This window comes from Panthera pardus, unplaced genomic scaffold (assembly GCF_024362965.1).
Source record: "Panthera pardus isolate Hobbes unplaced genomic scaffold, ASM2436296v1 HiC_scaffold_4, whole genome shotgun sequence".
NCBI lineage: Eukaryota > Metazoa > Chordata > Mammalia > Carnivora > Felidae > Panthera > Panthera pardus.
Genome location: NW_026526969.1, coordinates 20,744,523 through 20,763,286, shown reverse-complemented (window position 1 = coordinate 20,763,286; position 18,764 = coordinate 20,744,523). Strand labels below are relative to the sequence as shown.

General features: G+C 53.5%; 1 protein-coding gene and 1 long non-coding RNA gene across 3 annotated transcripts in view; one reads left to right on the top strand and one right to left on the bottom strand.

The window, feature by feature from the left end:
* Positions 1-8,111: 8,111 nt before the first annotated feature.
* On the bottom strand, positions 8,112-12,454 carry LOC109278284 (uncharacterized). Its single transcript, XR_002085578.2, has 3 exons — positions 12,287-12,454; positions 11,518-11,782; positions 8,112-11,241 (listed from the first exon to the last, which is right to left on the bottom strand). It is a non-coding gene; the product is annotated as an uncharacterized LOC109278284 (long non-coding RNA).
* A 1,356-nt stretch (positions 12,455-13,810) lies between these two features.
* PPL (periplakin) overlaps positions 13,811-18,764 on the top strand; it is a 46,204-nt gene continuing 41,250 nt past the window's right edge. The window contains exon 1 of one of the 2 annotated variants that reach the window (XM_053894016.1): positions 13,811-14,081. In XM_053894016.1, coding sequence (XP_053749991.1) covers positions 14,020-14,081 — 62 coding nt within the window. In that variant the 5' untranslated portion in view covers positions 13,811-14,019. The remainder of the gene's footprint in view (positions 14,082-18,764) is intronic. The other variant, XM_053894015.1, reaches the window with a different exon arrangement.

The following is an 18,764-nucleotide window of genomic DNA, read 5'->3' as shown; positions in this document are numbered from 1 at the left end:
CAACCGACAGCCCAGCCGGCTGGGTACGGAGAGCTCAAAGTGGAAAATGCTGCCCAAAGTGGAGTGAGAACCTAACTCCCTCCTCCTCCAGCTCAAGGGAAGAGAATTAATTAATAATAGCACCTCCCAGCACGTGTTACCTGTTGTGAGCACTGTTTACTAATTATTCCTACCATCTATCGAGCACTTATTTGGCACGGGCTGTTCCAGGCACCGTTCTAAGGCTTTACAAACATTAGATCTTCAAAAACAACCTCTGTAGTGATGAAAATGCTTTGGAACTCCATAGAGGTGGTGGTTGCACTAAATGCCACTGAATTGTTTGCATCAAAATGGTTAATGTTAAGTTAAAATGGTTAATGGTTATGTTATATGACTATCACCTAATTTTTTAATCTTTTTTTTAAGTTTTATTTATGTAAGTAATCTCTATACCCAAGGCGGGGCTTGAACTCAGGACCACAAGATCAAGAGTCACATGCTCTGAGCCAGCCAGCCACCTCACCTAAATTTTTTTTGAAAGAACCTTTAAGGGGCACCTGGGTGGCTCAGTCGGTTGAGCGTCAGACTTCCACTCAGGTCATGATCTTACGGTTTGTGAGTTCAAGCCCCACATCAGGCCCTGTGCTGACAACTCAGAGCCTGGAGCCTGCTTCAGACTCTGTGTCTCCCTCTCACTCTCTGCCCCTCCCACACTCACTCTCTGTCTTGGGGATAAATAAACATTAAATTTTTTTAATTTATTTTTTATTTTAAATTTTTAAATTTTATATTTTTTAATGTTTTTATTTAGTTTTGAGACAAAGAGACACAGAGCATGAGCAGGGGAGGGGCAGAGAGAGAGGGAGACACAGAATCTGAAGCAGGTTCCAGGCTCCGAGCTGTCAGCACAGAGCCCGACGCAGGGCTTGAACTCACAGACTGTGAGATCATGCCTTGAGCTGAAGTCGGATGCTCAACCGACTGAGCCACCCGGGCACCCCGATAAATAAACGTTAATTTAAAAATAAAAAAAAAAAACTTTTAAGATCAAAACTATTTTAATCTTCCTTTTAAAGACAAGGAAATTTTGGCACAGAGAGACTGAGTAACTTGCCTGAGGTCACACAGCTACTAAGGACTTCAGACCCAGGATTCTGGTTCTCCCATGCCTTCTTCTGCCGGGGACTATAGCTGAATTACCCAGAAGATATGGTTTTCCAGCCTGAATTGCAAAGATATCCAGGCATCTGGCTCTGGACTAAGGGGGTACCAGAAGGCTGGACTGATTCCATGGAAGTTCTGAGAAGTTAGTCTCAGGGACAGGAGCTTCAGCCTCTATCAGCTGCTTCCTACCAAAGCTGCCTTTTGTGAGGTAATTTTTTTTTTTTTTTTTAATTTTTTAACGTTTATTTATTTTTGAGACAGAGAGAGACAGAGCATGAACGGGGGAGGGTCACAGAGAGAGGGAGACACAGAATCTGAAACAGGCTCCAGGCTCTGAGCTGTCAGCACAGAGCCCAACATGGGGCTCGAACCCACAGACCGTGAGATCATGACCTGAGCCGAAGTCGGACGCTTAACCGACCGAGCCACCCAGGCGCCCCCTGTGAGGTAATTTTTGAAGATGTCAGAAACCACCTCACAACTCTGAATATCTCCCCCACAGATAGGCCACTGCCACAGGAAATTCAACCATTAGTAATGCATTTATTTGAGTAAAAAAAAACACTGGGCTCAATTGCAGATGTCCTCAGAATGCATCCTATAGGGAAATGTCCTCAGTTGAATAGCTCAGTAAGACACCAAGAACAGGTGGGGTGAGAAGGGGATTGGGAGTGAGAGGGTCCAAGGTCTAGACCCTTGTGGGGACACATGTGGCCCTTGATCTGGGCCCTGGAATACATAAGGGCCCCGGGACAATGCTGAAGCTGGAGACGGTGGGGCATTTTGTTTTTTTTATTGTGGTAAATACACATAACATAAAAGTTACCATCCTAACCATTTTTAAGTGTACAGTTCAGTGGTTTTTAGTACATTCACAAGTTTGTGCAACTATCCACCACTATCTAGTTCCAGAACATTTTCATCATCCCCTCAAGTTGTCACTCCTCCTTTCTGCCTCCCTCAGCCCCTGGCCACCCCCAATCTGCTTTCTGCACCACATCTCTTTTGTCCCGGGGCTGCCTCTAAGTTCCTTCTCCCTCCTCAGAGTGGAGCTCAGGAACCTCCTGGATTTGGTAATCTCGAGGGCCACAGGGGCCCTTGGCAGGGCGGCCATGTACAGGTGTGCAGGTTGTAACCTGCACAACTCTTTGCAGCGGTCTCTGTCTTTGGGCAATTTTGATGGAACAAGAGGCTGAGTCTGGAGGGGCCTGATCCTGGAGGCTACACAGCCAGACCCTGCCCACCTAGACCCTCCAACCCTGCCCCCAGGTCTAGTCACTTCCACACAAGCTTTGGGACTCCACCATGCTCTAAAGGTGGGGCCAAGGTCCAAAGGTGAGTAAAAGGATATCTGAGCCCCAGGAGCTTTCAGTGAGGGGCCGGGAGAGGGAGCAAAGGTAGGGTGCGCTGGGAGTCAGTGCAGTGCTTGGAAGGGGGCTGGGTGGCAGAGTGGTGAGCAGTGGGTGCTGGGGTCAGGTCAGCCTGGGTGTGAGTTCTGGCCCTGCTACCTTGTAGTGTCCCTGCAGTGTATATAACGACAGTGTCCCTTCCTCTAAAGTGGGGATCACATGGGGGCGCCTGGGTGGCTCAGTCGGTTAAGCAACCGACTCTCGATTTCAGCTCAGCTCATGATCTCACAGTTCATGGGATCCATCCCTGCACGGGGCTCTGTGCTGACAGCTCGGAGCCTGCTTGGGATTCTCTCTCCACTCCCCGTCTCTTCTCAAAATACATAACTCAACTTAAAATAATAAAGTGGGGATAATGCAGGCATTGTTAGGCCTTAAAAAGAAAGTCTGCCACATGCTACAATGTAGATAAACCTTGAAGATGTGATGCTCAGTGAAAGAAACCAGTCACAAAAGGACAAATACTGTTTGAGTCCAGTTATACGAAGTGCCCACAGTCCTCAAATTCATAGAGCCAGAAAGTGGATGGGTGGGGGTGGGGGTGGGGGTGGAGGAGGGGGTATGGGGAGTTAATGTTTAATGGGGACAGAGTTTCAGTTTTGCAAGATGAGAAAGAAGGTTGTGGGGACAGATGGTGGTGAGGGCAGCACAACATCGTGAACGTACTTAATGGCACTGAAATGTACACTTAAAAATGGTTAAAATGGTACATTTTTTTCAAGTTTTTATTTTAATTCCAGTTAGTAAAATGTAAGGTGTTTTTTGTGTGTGGTGTTTTTTTTTTTAAGGTTATTTATTTTGAGAGAGAGGCTTGAACCCACGAACTGTGAGATCATGATTTGAGCCACGATCAAGAGTCAGACGCTTAACCGACTGAGCCACCCAGATGCCACTGTAAGTTTTTATTATGTATATCTGACCTTAATAATTAAAGAAATCAAATTGGAGGGGTGCCTGGGAGACTCAGTCAGTTAAGCGTCTGACTCTTGATTTTGGCTGAGATCATGATCTCACAGTTTGTGGGTTCGAGACCCACATCAGACACTGTGCTGATAGTGTGGAGCCTGCTTGGGATTCTCTGCTTGCACACACATGCTCTCTCTCTCTCTCTCTCTCTCTCTCTCTCAACATAAATATGTAAACATTTAAAACAAAATCACATTGGAAAAGTTAAAAAAAAAAGGGGGGGTGGGTAAATCATGTCAGAAGAGAAGGACCATTTTCCATGGAACGTTTTTGAGAGGGGTGGCATTTGAGAGAGTGCAATGTAGGAAAATGATAACTCTGCTTTATTAAAACATAATTCTCGCACCATATAGTACACCCACTTACAGCATACAAGTCAGTGGCTTTTAATATATTCACAGAATGGTGCAACAACCACCACCAATTTTTAGAACATTTCCTCACCCCAAAAGAAATCCCATAACTTTTAGCAGTCACTCCCCATTCCCCACCCCCACTAACTTACCCTGGCGACCACTGATTGGCTTTATGTCTCTATGGATTCACTTATTCTGGACATTGCATATAAATGGAATCATACGCAACATGGCCTTTTGTGCCTAGCTTGCTTCACCGAGCATGATGTCGTCAAGATTCCTCTGCGTTGTGGCAGGCGTCGGTATGGCTGAACTGTTTTTAGTCACGACGCTTCTGACACCAAATGTGGGGGGCCGGGGGGGTTTCTGCTCAACAACCAGTTCTCCGAATCTCTGGACACCAATTGGGTGTCCTATAATTCAACTCGATTCGGATACTAACTGCCTGGACACATCACAAGTCAGGAAGTATTGTGCAAGAAATTCTCCCTGGGCCTGCATCGCCTTGTTGGCCTGTGGGAGGCCACCAGCAGGCTGCCCTATGCTATGGGTCACTAAGATGGGAGAGTGTCCAGGGTGGACGTGCCTGGGAGTGGAGGGGGCGGAGTGGGCACTCCCCAGCCCCTACTCTCCTGCCTTCACCCATGACCTTCCATAGGCCCCAACTTACCTTGCTGGCAGCACAAAGTCCCCCTGTGGGGCTGGGAAGAAGGAAACTTCTGTGTTGATTTCCCACTACTGCTCTATCAAATTACCACACACTTAGTGGCTTTTAAAAACCCACAAGTTGGGGCACCTGGGTGACTCGGTCAGTTAAGCAACCGACTCTTGGTTTCAGCTCAAGTCACGATCTCACAGTTTTGTGAGTTTGAGCCCCACGTCGGGCTCTGTGCTGGTAGCACTGCCTTTCTTTTATAAGGACATCTGTCATTGGATGCAGGGCCCACCCTAAATCCAGGAAATCTCATCTTGAGATCTTAACTTAATTACGTCTATAAAGAACTTTTTCCAAATAAGATCACATTCCTAGGTTGCAGGGGGTTAGGACTCGCACTTCTCTTTTTTGAGGGGCCACCATTGAACCCACGGTAGGGCCCACCTTGTGACCGCACCTTTGGTTGGTTTGCCTCTTCCTTGTGCATTTTCCTTCTTGTCCCTGTTTCCGTGGCCTGAGGTCACTGCAAAAGTAAAGTCCCTGCACCCAGGGTCTGTGCACCCAAACTCTGGTTGGGGGGTCAGGACCAAGACAGCTATGGTCTCTGACTCCTCTCTTTTGGAAGGAGGATGCATTCCCATTGCCTTTCAGCAATTTAAGTGTAACACCATCCCTTCATCCTAGGTTCCTCTGGAACAGTGCAGGGGGAGGGCAGGGATGGGGAGAGAGAGAGGTGGGGCTGTGATGTGGTCAGCCAGATCTGAGAGAGGTTGGACCATGGCGCTGGAGCTGGGCACCCCAATATTAAGGGGTTGGCTCAGGTCATGATTCTGCCTGCCAGGCTGGGGTCAGACCAAAGAGCTAGACGGGTGGAAGGGTAGTCACAGGCACCAAAACCTAGTTTGGCTCTATCAACAGAGCAGACCCCAAGGGACTCCCCTCCATGCCCAGTTCAGTCTCTGAGGCCCCAGTTGACCCACCAGTGCCTCCCCAAGCTCGCCCTGCCTGGGGGAGAAAGCCAGCGTCCTGAGCTGCCCACTCATCCTCTGTACCTGGGCCCAATCTGACTCTCTGGAGCCGCTCAAAGCAATAGCCACCAACCACATGCAGCTGTTTAAATTAATCGCGTGGATATTAACATATCATATTTATATAAATATGAGCGATAAAATTAAAAACTCACTCACACTAGCCTCATTTTAACTGCTCAGTAGCCACATGTGGCTTGTGCCTGCCATATATAGGGAATATTTCCATCATCTCAGGAAGTTCCATCGAACATGGCTTCTCCAGAGTCGGCCCTGGACCAGCAGAGGCTGGGCGCTTTCCGGAGAACAGGATGGACTGAAGGGGGGATAAAAAGGGGGGGAGTGTTTGTCCAGAGCCAACTGGTGTTGACTCATCAGTCTCCGAGGCCTGGGCCCGGGCAAGGGATTAAGCCTGAGCCAGTGACCAGAGAATGGCCTGGGAGGGCAGCGCATGGGGGCTTGGCCACCCAGCTCCCTGGCAGGAATGTTAGACCTCAGCAGAGAGAGTGGACAAAGAGCCCAGGCGAACTCAGACTAGGCAGGCAGGCAGGAGGGATACAGGGGGTCAGCTCTATTTTACATCACAAATGGCAAAAATGGAACAGTGGTGGGTCAGTGTCTTTTTTCACTTAATGCACCCTCCGTTTCCCTCCCTGTGAGGCTACGGGAGCCCCCTCCCCCCGCCCATGTGTGTGTCCTCTTCCACCCAAATGTCCTGTCCATCTCAGCATTGATCAGCCATACCCTCTATCTTTTTCCTTTCTCAGGCTGGGAATGTGTGCATTGTATCTTGTTAGCTGCTGTATTCCCAGGGCTAGGCATACAATAGGGGCCGAATAAATGGATGGGTGAATGTATAGGAGGCACTGTGGAGGCAAGAAGTCAAGATCCTCCCCTGAGGGGTTAGGGGGAGCCTGATATTTCTGGAAATGTCAGTGATGCTTGGGAGGCAGTATGATGAAGGAACCAGGGTCCCTGCAAGCAAGGATCTCCCTCCCCTTCCTTGCCAGGGCTCCAACCACCCTCATCCTTGGGTCTGACTGCTTTCCTCACAGTGTCTCCAGGCCCCTCCTCCACAACTTTGTCTGTCTGGGGTACCCCATCACTGGGGACACAGGACAGGTGTCATCATCCACACACAGGTGGCATTAAACTTACACCATCCCCCATCCCCACCCCTCTGCAGTGAGCTCCCTGACGACAGGAACCTGAATATGTTGTACTTGACCTTGTATCCTGAGTGCTTAAAACAGGCCTTGTCACATAGTAGGTGCTTAATAAATATTTGATGAACGAACGCTTTCTGTTCATCTGAACACCTTTTGTATACCATAGTTCTCACTCAGGACCTACTCACCTTTGGTTGGACCCCCTCTGTGGACCTTCCCTGCGAACACTATCATGCATTGACCCTCTCATTCATTCATTTGTTCATTCAATAATGACATTGAGCGCCTACACTGTCCCAGGCACGCTGCTGAATGGTGGCAGAGGTGGGGGACAAGGGCCCTGGCTCAGATTGCAGGGTTTATTTTTTTTAATGTTTATTTTATTTAAAAAAATTTTTTTAACCTTTATTTATTATTGAGACACCGAGAGAGACAGAGCATGAGCATGGAAAGGGCAAAGAGAGGGGAGACACAGAATCTGAAGCAGGCTCCAGGCTCTGAGCTGTCAGGACAGAGTCCAACATGGGGCTCGAACTCACAAACCACAAGATCATGACCTGAGCCGGAGTCGGATGCTTAACCGACAGCTACCCAGCCTCCCCATTAATGTTTATTTTTGAGAGAGAGTGAGAGAAAGAGAGAGAGAGAGAGAGAGAGACCAAGTGAGAGTGGTGGAGGGGCAGAGAGAGGAGGAGACTTAGAATCCGAAGCAGGCTCCCAGCTGTCAGGAGACACAGAATCTGAAGCAGGCTCCAGGCTCCAAGCTGTCAGCAGAGTCCGATGTGAGGCTCGAACTCACAAACATCGAGATCACGACCTGAGCCGAAGTCAGACACTTAAACGACTGAGCCATGCATGCGCCCCTCACTTTGCAGGGTTTAAATCCTGAGTTCCTTCCTGACCACCTTGAGTAGGCACTTAACATCTTGGAGCCTTGGTTTCCACATGTGAAAAATGGGGAGAGGAAGGAGGGCCAGTTCATCATCTTTGTTGTGGCCATAATTTTACCATTGGTTGCTGACGTCAAAATCCACTGGATGGTATACTTTAAATATATACACTTTATTATATGGCTGTCACACGTCAATTAAGCTGGAATACATAGGCCAACTCCCTAACCCAAGCACTTAGCACAGGGCCTAGCACATAGTGCAGCAAAAGTTGTGATTGTTAATATTACATGTCTTACTTCACTGAATCTTTTCAAGACCCTATGGAGCAGATGCCAGAATATTCCCACTTTTCAGGTGGAGAAACTGAGGCTCAGAGAGGTGAAGACATTTCCCCAGGGTCACATAGCTGGGTACCTGGCAGAGTCAGGATTCAAACCCAGCTTGGCTTCAAGCTAAAACCTGATTGGATTTTGTGTTCTGCCCCTCGTGGCCTAGCTTGTCCATCACTCAGGCCCCCAGACTCTGGAGGAAATGGGGTTCTGACCTTCTGACCTGGCCATTCCCAGGGGCTGTCACACCCTGGACACTGGCCCCAGAAATGCAGCCCTACCGGTCTGGGCAGCATGAGCCCTGGCAGGGCCCCGCAAGGCGGGGTAGAAGGAAGAAAGGCTGGGTGTTTAGGGGAGGATAGCAGTTTTGGGGTAGGGTTGGGCAGCCTGTCCTGCGGGGATCTCAGGCCTGGCAGAGCCTGTCTGGTCCCACCCAGCTCCGCTCTCTGCCCTGATGGCGTGACCTCCTCACTGGGAGGCCCTTACAGCCTGGCTGAGAGGCCCAGGGATGGGCTGGAAATGAAGTGTCTGGAGAGAGGGAGCAGGTTGTACTGGAAAGCAATCCAGGGTTCGGTATGAGGCCTGGATCTGCAAGAGGGACTGAGGGGATAGTAATGCTGGGTCAGAGTGGGTCCCAGCCTGTGGGTGGGGCAGGGGCTGAGAGGTCCCCTGCAGAGCCAAGGGTTAACCCCTCAGTGACTGGGTCCTGAGGGGGAAGGGCCAGGGCTGCCAAGGGACACCAGGGCCTCAGAGTGGCCACTACTCAACCACTGTCAGGAGCTGTTTCAATAGTTGGACAATAGACACGGCTGTTATAGGTATACACCTGCATCCAGAGAGGGCTGGCAGGATGGTCATCTGAGCAATGGCTCTCTGGGAGGGCAGTAGGGTGGGGCTGCCTGGCAGGCAGTGGGGAGGTGGCCAGGATGGGGCAGTCTGCCAGGAGCCCCCAGCGGGTAGGGGCCGGAGGCACATTCTTGGGGGATGACTCAAGGGGCAGGCAGAGTGGGTGACTCACCATGGACCCTCTCCTGCCTCTGCTGCCAGGGTCCAACCTCCCATCTGGCCCCAAGGGCTTTGTGGGGAGCTCACCAGGCCCCCAGCCCAGGACTGAGTGTGAGTCAGCCCATCTGGGCTGGAGAGCCAGCGTGATTTTTCCATCCCTTGCATTGTTCTGCAAGAAAAGTAAATACATGTTACAAAACACAGGGTGAAGCCGGGCCATTCCCCTCTTGTCCCCTTGAAGAGTGGGGAGAAGAGGGGATCCCATGCCAGGTGCTTGGCACGCATCATGGCACCCTGGCTCTTCCCCATTTTACAGATGGGGAAACCAAGATTCCAGAAGGGTAAGCCACCTCTGAAAGGACACACAGGTGGATGTGGCAGAGTCAGGATTCAAACCCAGTTTGGCTTCAAGCTACAGCCTGTGGGCTCTTCCCAGGTGGGTGTAGACCAGGGCCTGAGCATGTACCACATCTTTCTATTCACAGCTGTTTCTCAGGGTGGCCCAGAAACCACCCGCTTCAGTAACCTGGGGGTAGTTGTTTGTTAACATGCAGATTCCGTGGCCCTTCCAGACCCGCCCAACAAGGGGACTCTAGAATCTGCATTTTTAAATGCTCCTCAGGTGGAGGTGAGGTCATACAGTTGGAGACAGGAGATGGCTGTCCACGGGAGGATGGGAGGAGAAGGGGTTGTGGTAAGGAACAGGCTGCTGGGCCATCACACCCCTCTTTCTGGGGCTGGGGGAATGTTGCCCTTCTTGTTTCAGACTGGTTCGCAGGAACACCCCAAACCAGTGAGTGAGTGAGTGAACACCTCTCCAGCTGCTGGGGAAACAATGACCGAAAACAAGGAGGGGGTGGGTGACCCTTCAGAAGGTAGTGGCCTCCGGGGGTCAGCAGCCTAGCCCAGCTGCAGAGAGGGGACAGGCTTCAGGGGCCGAGGGTGGCCTGGTTGCCAGAGAACTGGATGGCCGCGCAGGTGCCCTCTCCGTGGGTTTAACCATCAAGCAAACCCGAGGAAAGCAAACACCCTCCCCCGAAGCCCCCACCCCCGGTCGGCAGAGGGATGAGTCACTTGGCATACGAGGGCTCTGCGGAACCAAACAAATCCCATCTGCCCAGAGGAGGATGCACGGGGCCAGAACACAGCTCCCACCCCATCCGGCCTGCCCACAAGCCAGTGTCGTGCACACGTGTGTACGCGTGTGCACGCACACAGAGCTGCACCAGCTTGGAGCCCAGCTTGGAGAGAATGGAGGGGGAGGATGGTGAAGCACAGCCCAAATTCCTCCCTGAATCTACTAATTCTCCCCGAAGCTCCTGGGCCTGACCCAGCTGAGTCAGCGGGAGGCTGGGAGGGTGGAGGTGGGTGGGGGTCCGAGCTCAGGGCTGGAGCAGGCTCACCCAGGAACCAGCCCCGCTGTGCACTGGGCCTCGCAGGGTCTCGATGCTCTTTCCTGGAACAGGAGATAAGAGAGCTTTGCCCCAGGTGGGGAGGACTGGTCTCCCCCCCCCCCACCCCCAGCTTCACCCCGTGGGGGTCCGTGGGGGAGAAGGAATCAGCTGAGGCATTTTGGGCACATGCCATGTTGCCTGGCACAGAGTCCATCCTCAATAAATGAGACACGGCATTAATATAATCAGTGTCATGACTGTTACTCAGCAGCTGAGCTACAAGCAGGCTAACCGGGAAGCACCCCCAGCCCAGTTTCCTCCCCAAAGCCGACCTTCACCTTTCTAAGAAGTATGGGGAAAGGAGATTCAGAAATTGGGAGAAGTCTAGAGTTTTGACACCGCTTGGAGTTCCTGTAGCTGCTTGTACCCCTCAGTGCCACAAGCATCCAGCCTCCAGCTATGGATGTAACGTCCTCCCATTTGTTGAGCCATCACTAGAGACAGAGGGTGTGCTAAGTGGGTGACAACCCATGGGGTCTCGCTCTCTGAGGTTGATGCTATCATTGTGTGGCCATTTCACAGATGAGGACAACTGAGGCAGAGAAAGGCAAGATGACTTGCCCACGCCCACACAGCTGACAGAGACCAAGCGAGGACCCCAACCCAGGTCTCCCAGGCTGCTCTTCCCCATCTTTGGAGCTCTGATAAGGCTCTTCTTCCTCCCAGACTCATCCAGGTGAACTTGGCAGGTGTATCTTTGTCTCAGCTCTTAGACTATCAGCAACTTGAGGGGAGAGCAGCTTCCTGCTTCAGCACAGGGTCTTTTTTCCCCCAAGTTTCCTATCTTTCATGATCTTTACTCCTCAGTATCTCCTGGTCCAGTAACAAAGTCTGAAAAGGAAAGAGGTTACTTCACTAGAGCGTGGTGGTGGGTGAAGCAGAAGAGGGTCATCAGGGAAGGCTCTGGGAGGAGGGAATGCCAGACTTCAGTCGTTTTTAAACAAGTTTTTAAAAAGTAACTGAAAAGGCAATTCAAACACATATAAAAAAAATAAAATCAAGAGACATTTAAAAATAAAAATAGATAAAAAATAAAATCCAAATACTGTAAAAGGGGATACAATGAAAATTCAGATTTCTCTGTCATCCCCCCCTAAGGGGACTCACAGCTTGTGGATCCTTCCAGAAGCTTTCTGTGCATATACATATGTATATTCTCTTCCTCGCACCGTACTTCTGGTGCCTGGCTAAGTGTGTCCACATCAGGCCCTCATTCTTTTCCAGATGCATAGTTTCGTAGTGTGGATACACCGTGGATTATTTAACCACTTTCTCCCCATGACCATCAGGTTGTCTCCGGAGCTTTCTCCATAGCAACAGTGCTTCCATGAACATCCCTTAAGGCATGCTGAGCTCCCATGTGAGAGCCACCCTGTGGGGATAGGCAAGAGAGAGAAGTAAGGAAAGAGTTTACAGGCAGAGTTGCCACATGGGCAAAAGCAGAGGGATCAACAAGGTTTCCTCTTGAGGCCCCGGCTAAGGCCCACTTGGGACCTGGCGAAGGGGTTGTGGGCGGGTAAACTCTGCTGAGTTAGTGTTCAGGCCCCAAGTCCACCCGCCTCCACCCACACCTGTAATCTGAAACCTTGGCTTCTCCCTGACACCTGTTCCCAATGTTAGCTGGCTGGACCTGAGTTCTTTGGTGCCCCGCAGGCCCCATCCCTTAAGAGAAAGGCCCTTTGCTGTGTTTTGTCTTTTCCCCTTTCTTATCTTGTAGTGGAACCAGGCAGCCACAGCTGGAAGAGTGTTACTGAGTATCGGCTGGATGAGTGAAGGAAGGAACTCGCTGAAAGCAGTAGGCCCTCCCCAAGAAAAATGCACAAATGGGCACATTTTGAAAGAAGCTATAAGGATGCACAGACCCTCCTAAGCTCACCCACAGATGCCTCATTAAGAATAAGGTTTTCCAGGGTGCCTGGTGGCTCAATCGGTTGAGCGTCCAACTTTGGCTCAGGTCATGATCTCACGACTAGTGAGTTGGAGCCCCGCGTCAGGCTCTCTGCTGTCCGTGCAGAGCCTGCTTCAGATCCTCTGTCCTCTCTCTCTCTCTCTCTGCCCCTCCCCCCTCTCAAAAATAAATAAACATTAACAAACAAAAAAGAGTTAGTTTTTCCTAGCGTCTCTGTAACACTTCAAAACTGAAGTCTTTAAATGGTAGGGACAAGAGATGGCCTAAAGGAACCTGTGTTTCTCAGATGCTCTGAGGTCTGGGGCAGTAAAAGCCCTTGGGGATCAACATCCCCACCAACGTCCTTATTTTATAAAGAAAAACATCTGGGGAAGGGACTAGCCTGAGGACTCTGGATCCCCAGTGGGGGATCCTGCCTCCCTGCCCTGCAGACCTCATTGCTTCTCCTTACCAGCTGGGCTCAGACCCCACCCCCAGCACCCTCTAAAGTGGCGCTGAACCTTCCTTCCCAGCTGTCTGGGCCCCATGTGAGCTCACTGCCAGACTGTTTACGGCCCAACTGCAGGCTTCTCGAGTAGCACATGCCTAACCTGGGTGCACAGACGCCCACTGTCTAACCCAGGCACACGGTGGCACACAATTTAACCTGGGTACATGCTGGCAGAATTGTGTAACATGGCTATTTTGAACCAGAACCCAGCTGCTTTTATGACCAGCCACGAAGTGGTTCCATCATGCCAGGGCCTGGAGTTATTCAAGTTTCAAAGGACTTTTTGTCCATCAAGATGGCTTGATAATGACGGCCACACTTCCTGCACATTTGGGCCAGGCACCGTGTTACATACTCTGTGTGAAATCTCAGCAGGACTCTCCTACTAACCTTTTTTGGGCTGGGGGCAGTTGTTATCACTGTTTGGCAAATAAGGAAACTGAGGCTGGGAGCGGTCAGCAGCCTTGCCAGGTGTCAGCTGACCGTTTGTGGCGGAAGTCTTGGGGGATTTGATGCGCGACAGGTGCGTGCTTTTCTCAATCGTCATCGACACTATTACCACCTGAGTGTCATTCACGAGCTATCCAAGGCACAGAGACCCGTCAGGTCTTTGCCACACCTGGCTGGGCGGGGGTGGGGGTGGGGGGAACACCTGGGTGTGAGCCAAGGAGAGGGGAGCGTTGCGCGCCAGGGGCAGCCGGGAGCCAGGTGAAGGCCCTCAGCCAGGGGGCGCGCCGGGGCCCCTGGGGAAGGGGTGTGAGGGTGGGGCTGGGTGTGCGCGGGAAAGCTGGCCGAGCGCCCCTGCCCACCTGCCAGCCACAAGCGTGCGGGGGCCGGGGAGGGTGGGAGGTGTCCGGATAGGACCGCGTGTCCCACCCCCAGCCCTGGCCTGGCACCCCACTCGCTCGCACCAGGCCTAGGGCGCGCGCCCGAGGGGGCTGGAAGCCCCGCCCGCCCGGTGGCCCCTCCTCCGGGAAGGTAAGCGCCACCTTCTCGGGGAGCGGCCGGGACAGCCGGAGGCCAGCGGGCGCCCCGCCCCCCGTGAGTAGTGACCGGTCGCCCGCGCCGCGCCGCACTAGGGGCTCCCGCGCCGCCGCTCGCTCACCTGTGTCCGCTGCCTGCGCCTCGGTGCGCGCCGGGCCCGCCCGCCGCCCACTGCCAGCCCGGCGCCGCGACCCGCCGCCCCCGCCCGCGCACCCCGAGCGCCACCATGAACTCGCTCTTCAGGAAGAGAAACAAAGGCAAATACAGCCCCACCGTGCAGACCCGGAGGTGAGGAGGCGCCGCATGGCGCTCCCGGGACGCCCTCGGGAAACCCGCGCGCCGTGGGGAGCCCTGGGCGGGGAAGCACTTCCCGGAGCGCGGGGGGGAACGGCCGGGCCTGGACAGCTGCCGGGGGCCCAGAAAGCACGGCCCAGGGGGCGGGGAGCTGAGCGGGGAGTGCGCGATGTGCGGGAACGCGGCTCCCGAGGGACCCCCTCCTTGAGCTGGGAAGCACTGCCAGGGTGGGGATGGCTATCGGTTGGGGGCGACCGAAGAAAGACGCGATACTTGGCCCCGGGGAGTTGCAGGAGCCCCGAGGAGCACTCAGTTGGACACCTAGAGGGCGGGGAACTGAGCTGGAAGTAGAGGGGACCTCCGTGTCCCAGGGTCGCCCTTGCGCTGGGGGTTCTCCTGCGACGGGGAAGCACCGCGGGGGTGGGTAATGGTGTGTCCGAGAACCCTACACCCAAGGTAGGGGTGCCACAGGGACTCAGGAAGCTTCGTCTAGGGGCTCACGGGGGAAGGGAAATTGAGTTGGACGGGGGCTGGCGGGCGTCACTAGCGCTTCTTGGAGAACGGGCAGGTGCTTCTGGCTTGGGGGTGGCGGGACAGTGGGGGGGGGGGGGGGGTGGTGGTCTGTGTGCTACCTCCCGCAGCAGTTGCCGGTGTCTGCCACCCGGCCCTCCCGAGATTCAGCACGAAAAACCGGTGTGTGTGGGGTCAGTGGATGGGGGGCACAGGCTGAGGCACCCCTTTTTCCTCCCCGCTCTCTGGCAGCCGTGCTGCGGTCTGCGCGGTGGCTGGGCGGCGTCGGGGCCTCCTTCGCAGATGCATGACTTCTCAGGGGTGTGCCCCACCCCCACCCCCCCAGCCCAGAAACTGGCGGCGTCTCTGAGCCGCTGGTTCCCAGGGCGGCCTGGGAAGGGTATGACCTGTCTTGATGTGTTTGCGTTGAGCCTGCAGCCCACGTCCGTTTTGATAAGCCTGATGTATTCACTTAATAACGGTTTAGGGAAGCCTCTTGGAGATGCTGAGATTGAGAGAAGGGGCGGGACTTTGACCCCTGCCTCTTCCCTTCTCTAGCAAATATGAGGTGGGGGCTCCTGGCTTGGAAGGTACACTTCACCAAGCTTCTCCTGACAAAGGGCTTCATTCAGGTGGGAGACTCCAAACTGCCCAGCCCCCCTGCCTGGGACTATCCACCCCAAGGTATCCTCACCCCCTTCCAGGACCAGCTAAAGGTGAGAAGACTCTGGTCAGGGCTGTCACAGTACCCCTGTGGTCCAGCCCAGGCAGACCCTTAAGACAGGTGCAGGCAGGCCTGGGCACTGGCAGGGGAGTGTGGGCAGTCCGTTGTTTTGAGTTCCAGCCTTTTCAGAAGCTGCACCGCCCTGTGATCTCAGGGTCCCCATCTCTCCTATGTTCTGCTTCAAGCTCGGAGACATTTATTTTCTCCCCTTCCAAAGTCCCCCACTCCCCAGCCTCCCCAGACTTTCACAACCCCAGAGATTGGGCAGGGCCCTGCATGCTGTTTCTCTATGTCTAGGTCCAGCTGGCTCTCAAACCTCGCCGGGGTCCCGTCCAGTCCCCGAGCTGTCCTCTGGGGCATTGCACAATCGCATACTCTGTGCCAGCCACGGAGGACTGTTCTGTTCTCCCCCCACTAAGACTTGGGCCCCTCCAATCCTTCACACATGCACACACCCACACACCAGGAGACGGGCCAGGCCTCACCCTGCCCTCTGCCTCTTCCATCTCTCCGGACCCCAATCCCTCCAGCCCTCTGTCTGGTGCCCCTAATAGAAGGTTGGGCCTAACAAGGTTAGGATGAATTCATACACACTGGGAAGGGCTTGGCTTTCCCAACAGAGGATAGGAAGGAAGGAATTCCCATCCTTTAGAGCTGCTTGGACTCTGAGGGCCTGGGGTGGCAAGGATTCAGTCCTACCTCTCTGTCCCCCACCCTGTCCCCCTCCCCGCATGCTTCTGGCCCAAAGCAGCCACCCTCTGCCCTTGGCTGACAGCCATTGATCCCAGATGTCAGCTTTGAGGTTTCTTTCTCCAGGAAGCCCTCCTGATTCTCTCCCCAGGATGGGATGGAGAGACTCTGCCTTTGGGTTCCATGGCCTGGAAGAGACACAGTCCTGAGTAGGGGCCAGGTGCTTCCGTACATGGTCTCACCAGACCAGTGCATCCCCTCTGCCCCTTCCCATTCATGGGGACAAGTTCATGGACTGAGTTGTGGGCTGGGAGACGGTCTCTTGCCCCGTTGTCTCAGCAAGAATCTTTGAGTGTTACCTGGTGCCTGGCACTCTCCTTGTAGCTCTCAGATGTGGTCACTGGTCATGGGGCACTGACCCTCAAGTTACTCTTTCACCCTGAGTTTTTGGGGGGCCTCCTTTGAGGGAAGATGGGGCTGCCAGCAAAATTCAGCATGGAAAAGTGTGTGGCAGCTCTCGCCCTGAGAGCAGAATGCCTCCCTTGTGATCCCAGCTCAGCTACAGCTGCCGTGGCAAATCGGGGAACCTCTGAGCCTCAGTTTCCTCATCTGCAAAGCAGGGATGGTGCAACTAAGTGTCTGTTGCATGGGGCCCTAGGGGGAGCAAATGTGACAATAGACAGAATGCCCTTGGCACGTAGGAAGTACCAGACAGGGGCTCAGCATCACCGCTGCCAGCTGAGGGGACCCAGGACCAAGAAGCCAGGAGTTGTGACCTTCACACCCAGGCAGTCACAGAAGAGCCCTCCTGGAGAAAACCCGCCCCTCCCTGTTTGTCAGCCTTTTAGCGTCTGAAACTGGGGAGGGCCAGGACGGGGGAACCCCGCTGCTCCTGTCACCCTGGTTCCTAATAACAGGTGTGGGAGCTGATGTTCACACCTGAGCTAATGACAGGGTCAGACCTGATGGTGCAGGTCGCTGAGGATGGGTATCCAGCCCAGTAGGGAAGGTGTGAGGGGACCTGCTCCCACTGTCCTGAACCCTGGTTGAGAGTGCAGCCCCTACCAGCTGCCCCTTCCTGGTTATGCAATCTGGGGTGAGCTGCTTGGCCTCAGAGTCAGTGTTTGCTCACCTGTAGAATGGGCATAAGCATAGGTCCTGCCTGATGATATCATTAGCATGAAGATTAAGTGAAATGACACAGGGAAAGAGTTGAAAGGTGTAGGAGGCCTCAATGTACCATAGCTGTGGTGATTTTAACTATTGAGCAAGTGCAGATAAGGCACCTACCGTGTGCTTGGGATTGAACTGGATGCTGATGGACAGGCTGTGCACTTCACAACTCTAGGTCTGCCATTCCTGGCGGGGGTGGGGTGGGGCGGGGCGGGGCCGTGGAGGAGATGTTGACATTCTTCCTGTACCTGATGGAGTTAAGCTTAATTACAAGTGTGCCTTACCGGACCATGTCTTCGTGGTGGGACAGAAAGCTGGATGTACGAGGTCTGTAGCCTATCGGCTCTGGTGCCCCTGATGGGTCTGAAGTAAGAGCTGTCAGCATTAGGGTGGAGACCTGGGAGATCTGGCAGGACTTCCTGGGGAGGTGTCTGACCTGTCATGGGGAGGAGTGGAATAGTTAAGATTCAGCTCTGGAGTTAAACTGAATTCTGCCTCTGTTTGATTTTGGCAAAGAAATTTACCTTCACTGAGCCTCACCTTCTTCATCTGTAAAATGGGACTAATTTTGCCCCTCCACCCAGACCTGTGTCCCAGTAAGCACCCAGCAGCCTGGCCTTGCTTCTCAACCTCACCGGGGCTGCATCTGGTTTTAAAGGGGAGGTCCCTGTGTGGGAGGCAGGGCCCCAGGCTTTAAAGGCTGCTGAAAGGGGTGCATGCCCTCCTGGAAACTGGCTACGGTGCCCTGAGTCTCTTTGTGGTTAAGAGCACGGAGTCTATTGTCAGCCAGATGTGACTTCAAACCTTAGTTTTGCCCCTTGTGTCTGTGTGACCTTGGACAGGTCACTTAACATCTCTGTCTTAGTTTCTTCATCTGTGAAATGGGATTGATGATAGCAACCCCCAGCTGGTGAAGTTCCTGGGTGCCCTGCCCCAGACCTGACTCACAGTGAGCACTCAATAATACAATACACACTTTTAAGGGTAAGGACAGTGTTGAGCCCATGCAACTAACTGGTCTCCTCTCCCTGGGTGGGGCAGGCGCTCAGCTGACTGTCATCCAGTCCCCTTAACATTCACGTGACCCCCACTTCAAGCAGACGCCTGGAGACACACATGCACACCTTGATCAGTGACAGCTGGAAAGCCTGGAGCCATTTGGAGAGGGTTCTGTCAGAAAAGCTCACCTCCAACCATGTGGGAGACTTGTACTGGAGTGATCTGCCCAGCCATTTCTCAAGCACCTACTGTGTGCCCCACACGGCCATGGGTATTATAGCCTCTCATTCTGACACCGTGACAGCCAGGCTGGTGTTTGTGGCTCCTTTCACAAAGGATGACACTGAGGCCAAGAGTAAAGGCGCTCATCTTGGGCTCATAGTTCACAGGTGGCTGATGCTGGGGGGCCCAGGGGACCCTGGGAAGGGAAACTGGGTCTTCCCACCCACACCTGGGTCTGGTGGCAGCTGTCTCCAGGGACTGCCCCAGGCCAGATGGTGGAGTCACTGGCTTTTGTATTCCCTGACTCCGCCCCAGCAACCCTGTCACACCTCTCCTTTCTCTGGCTTTGCCCTCACTTG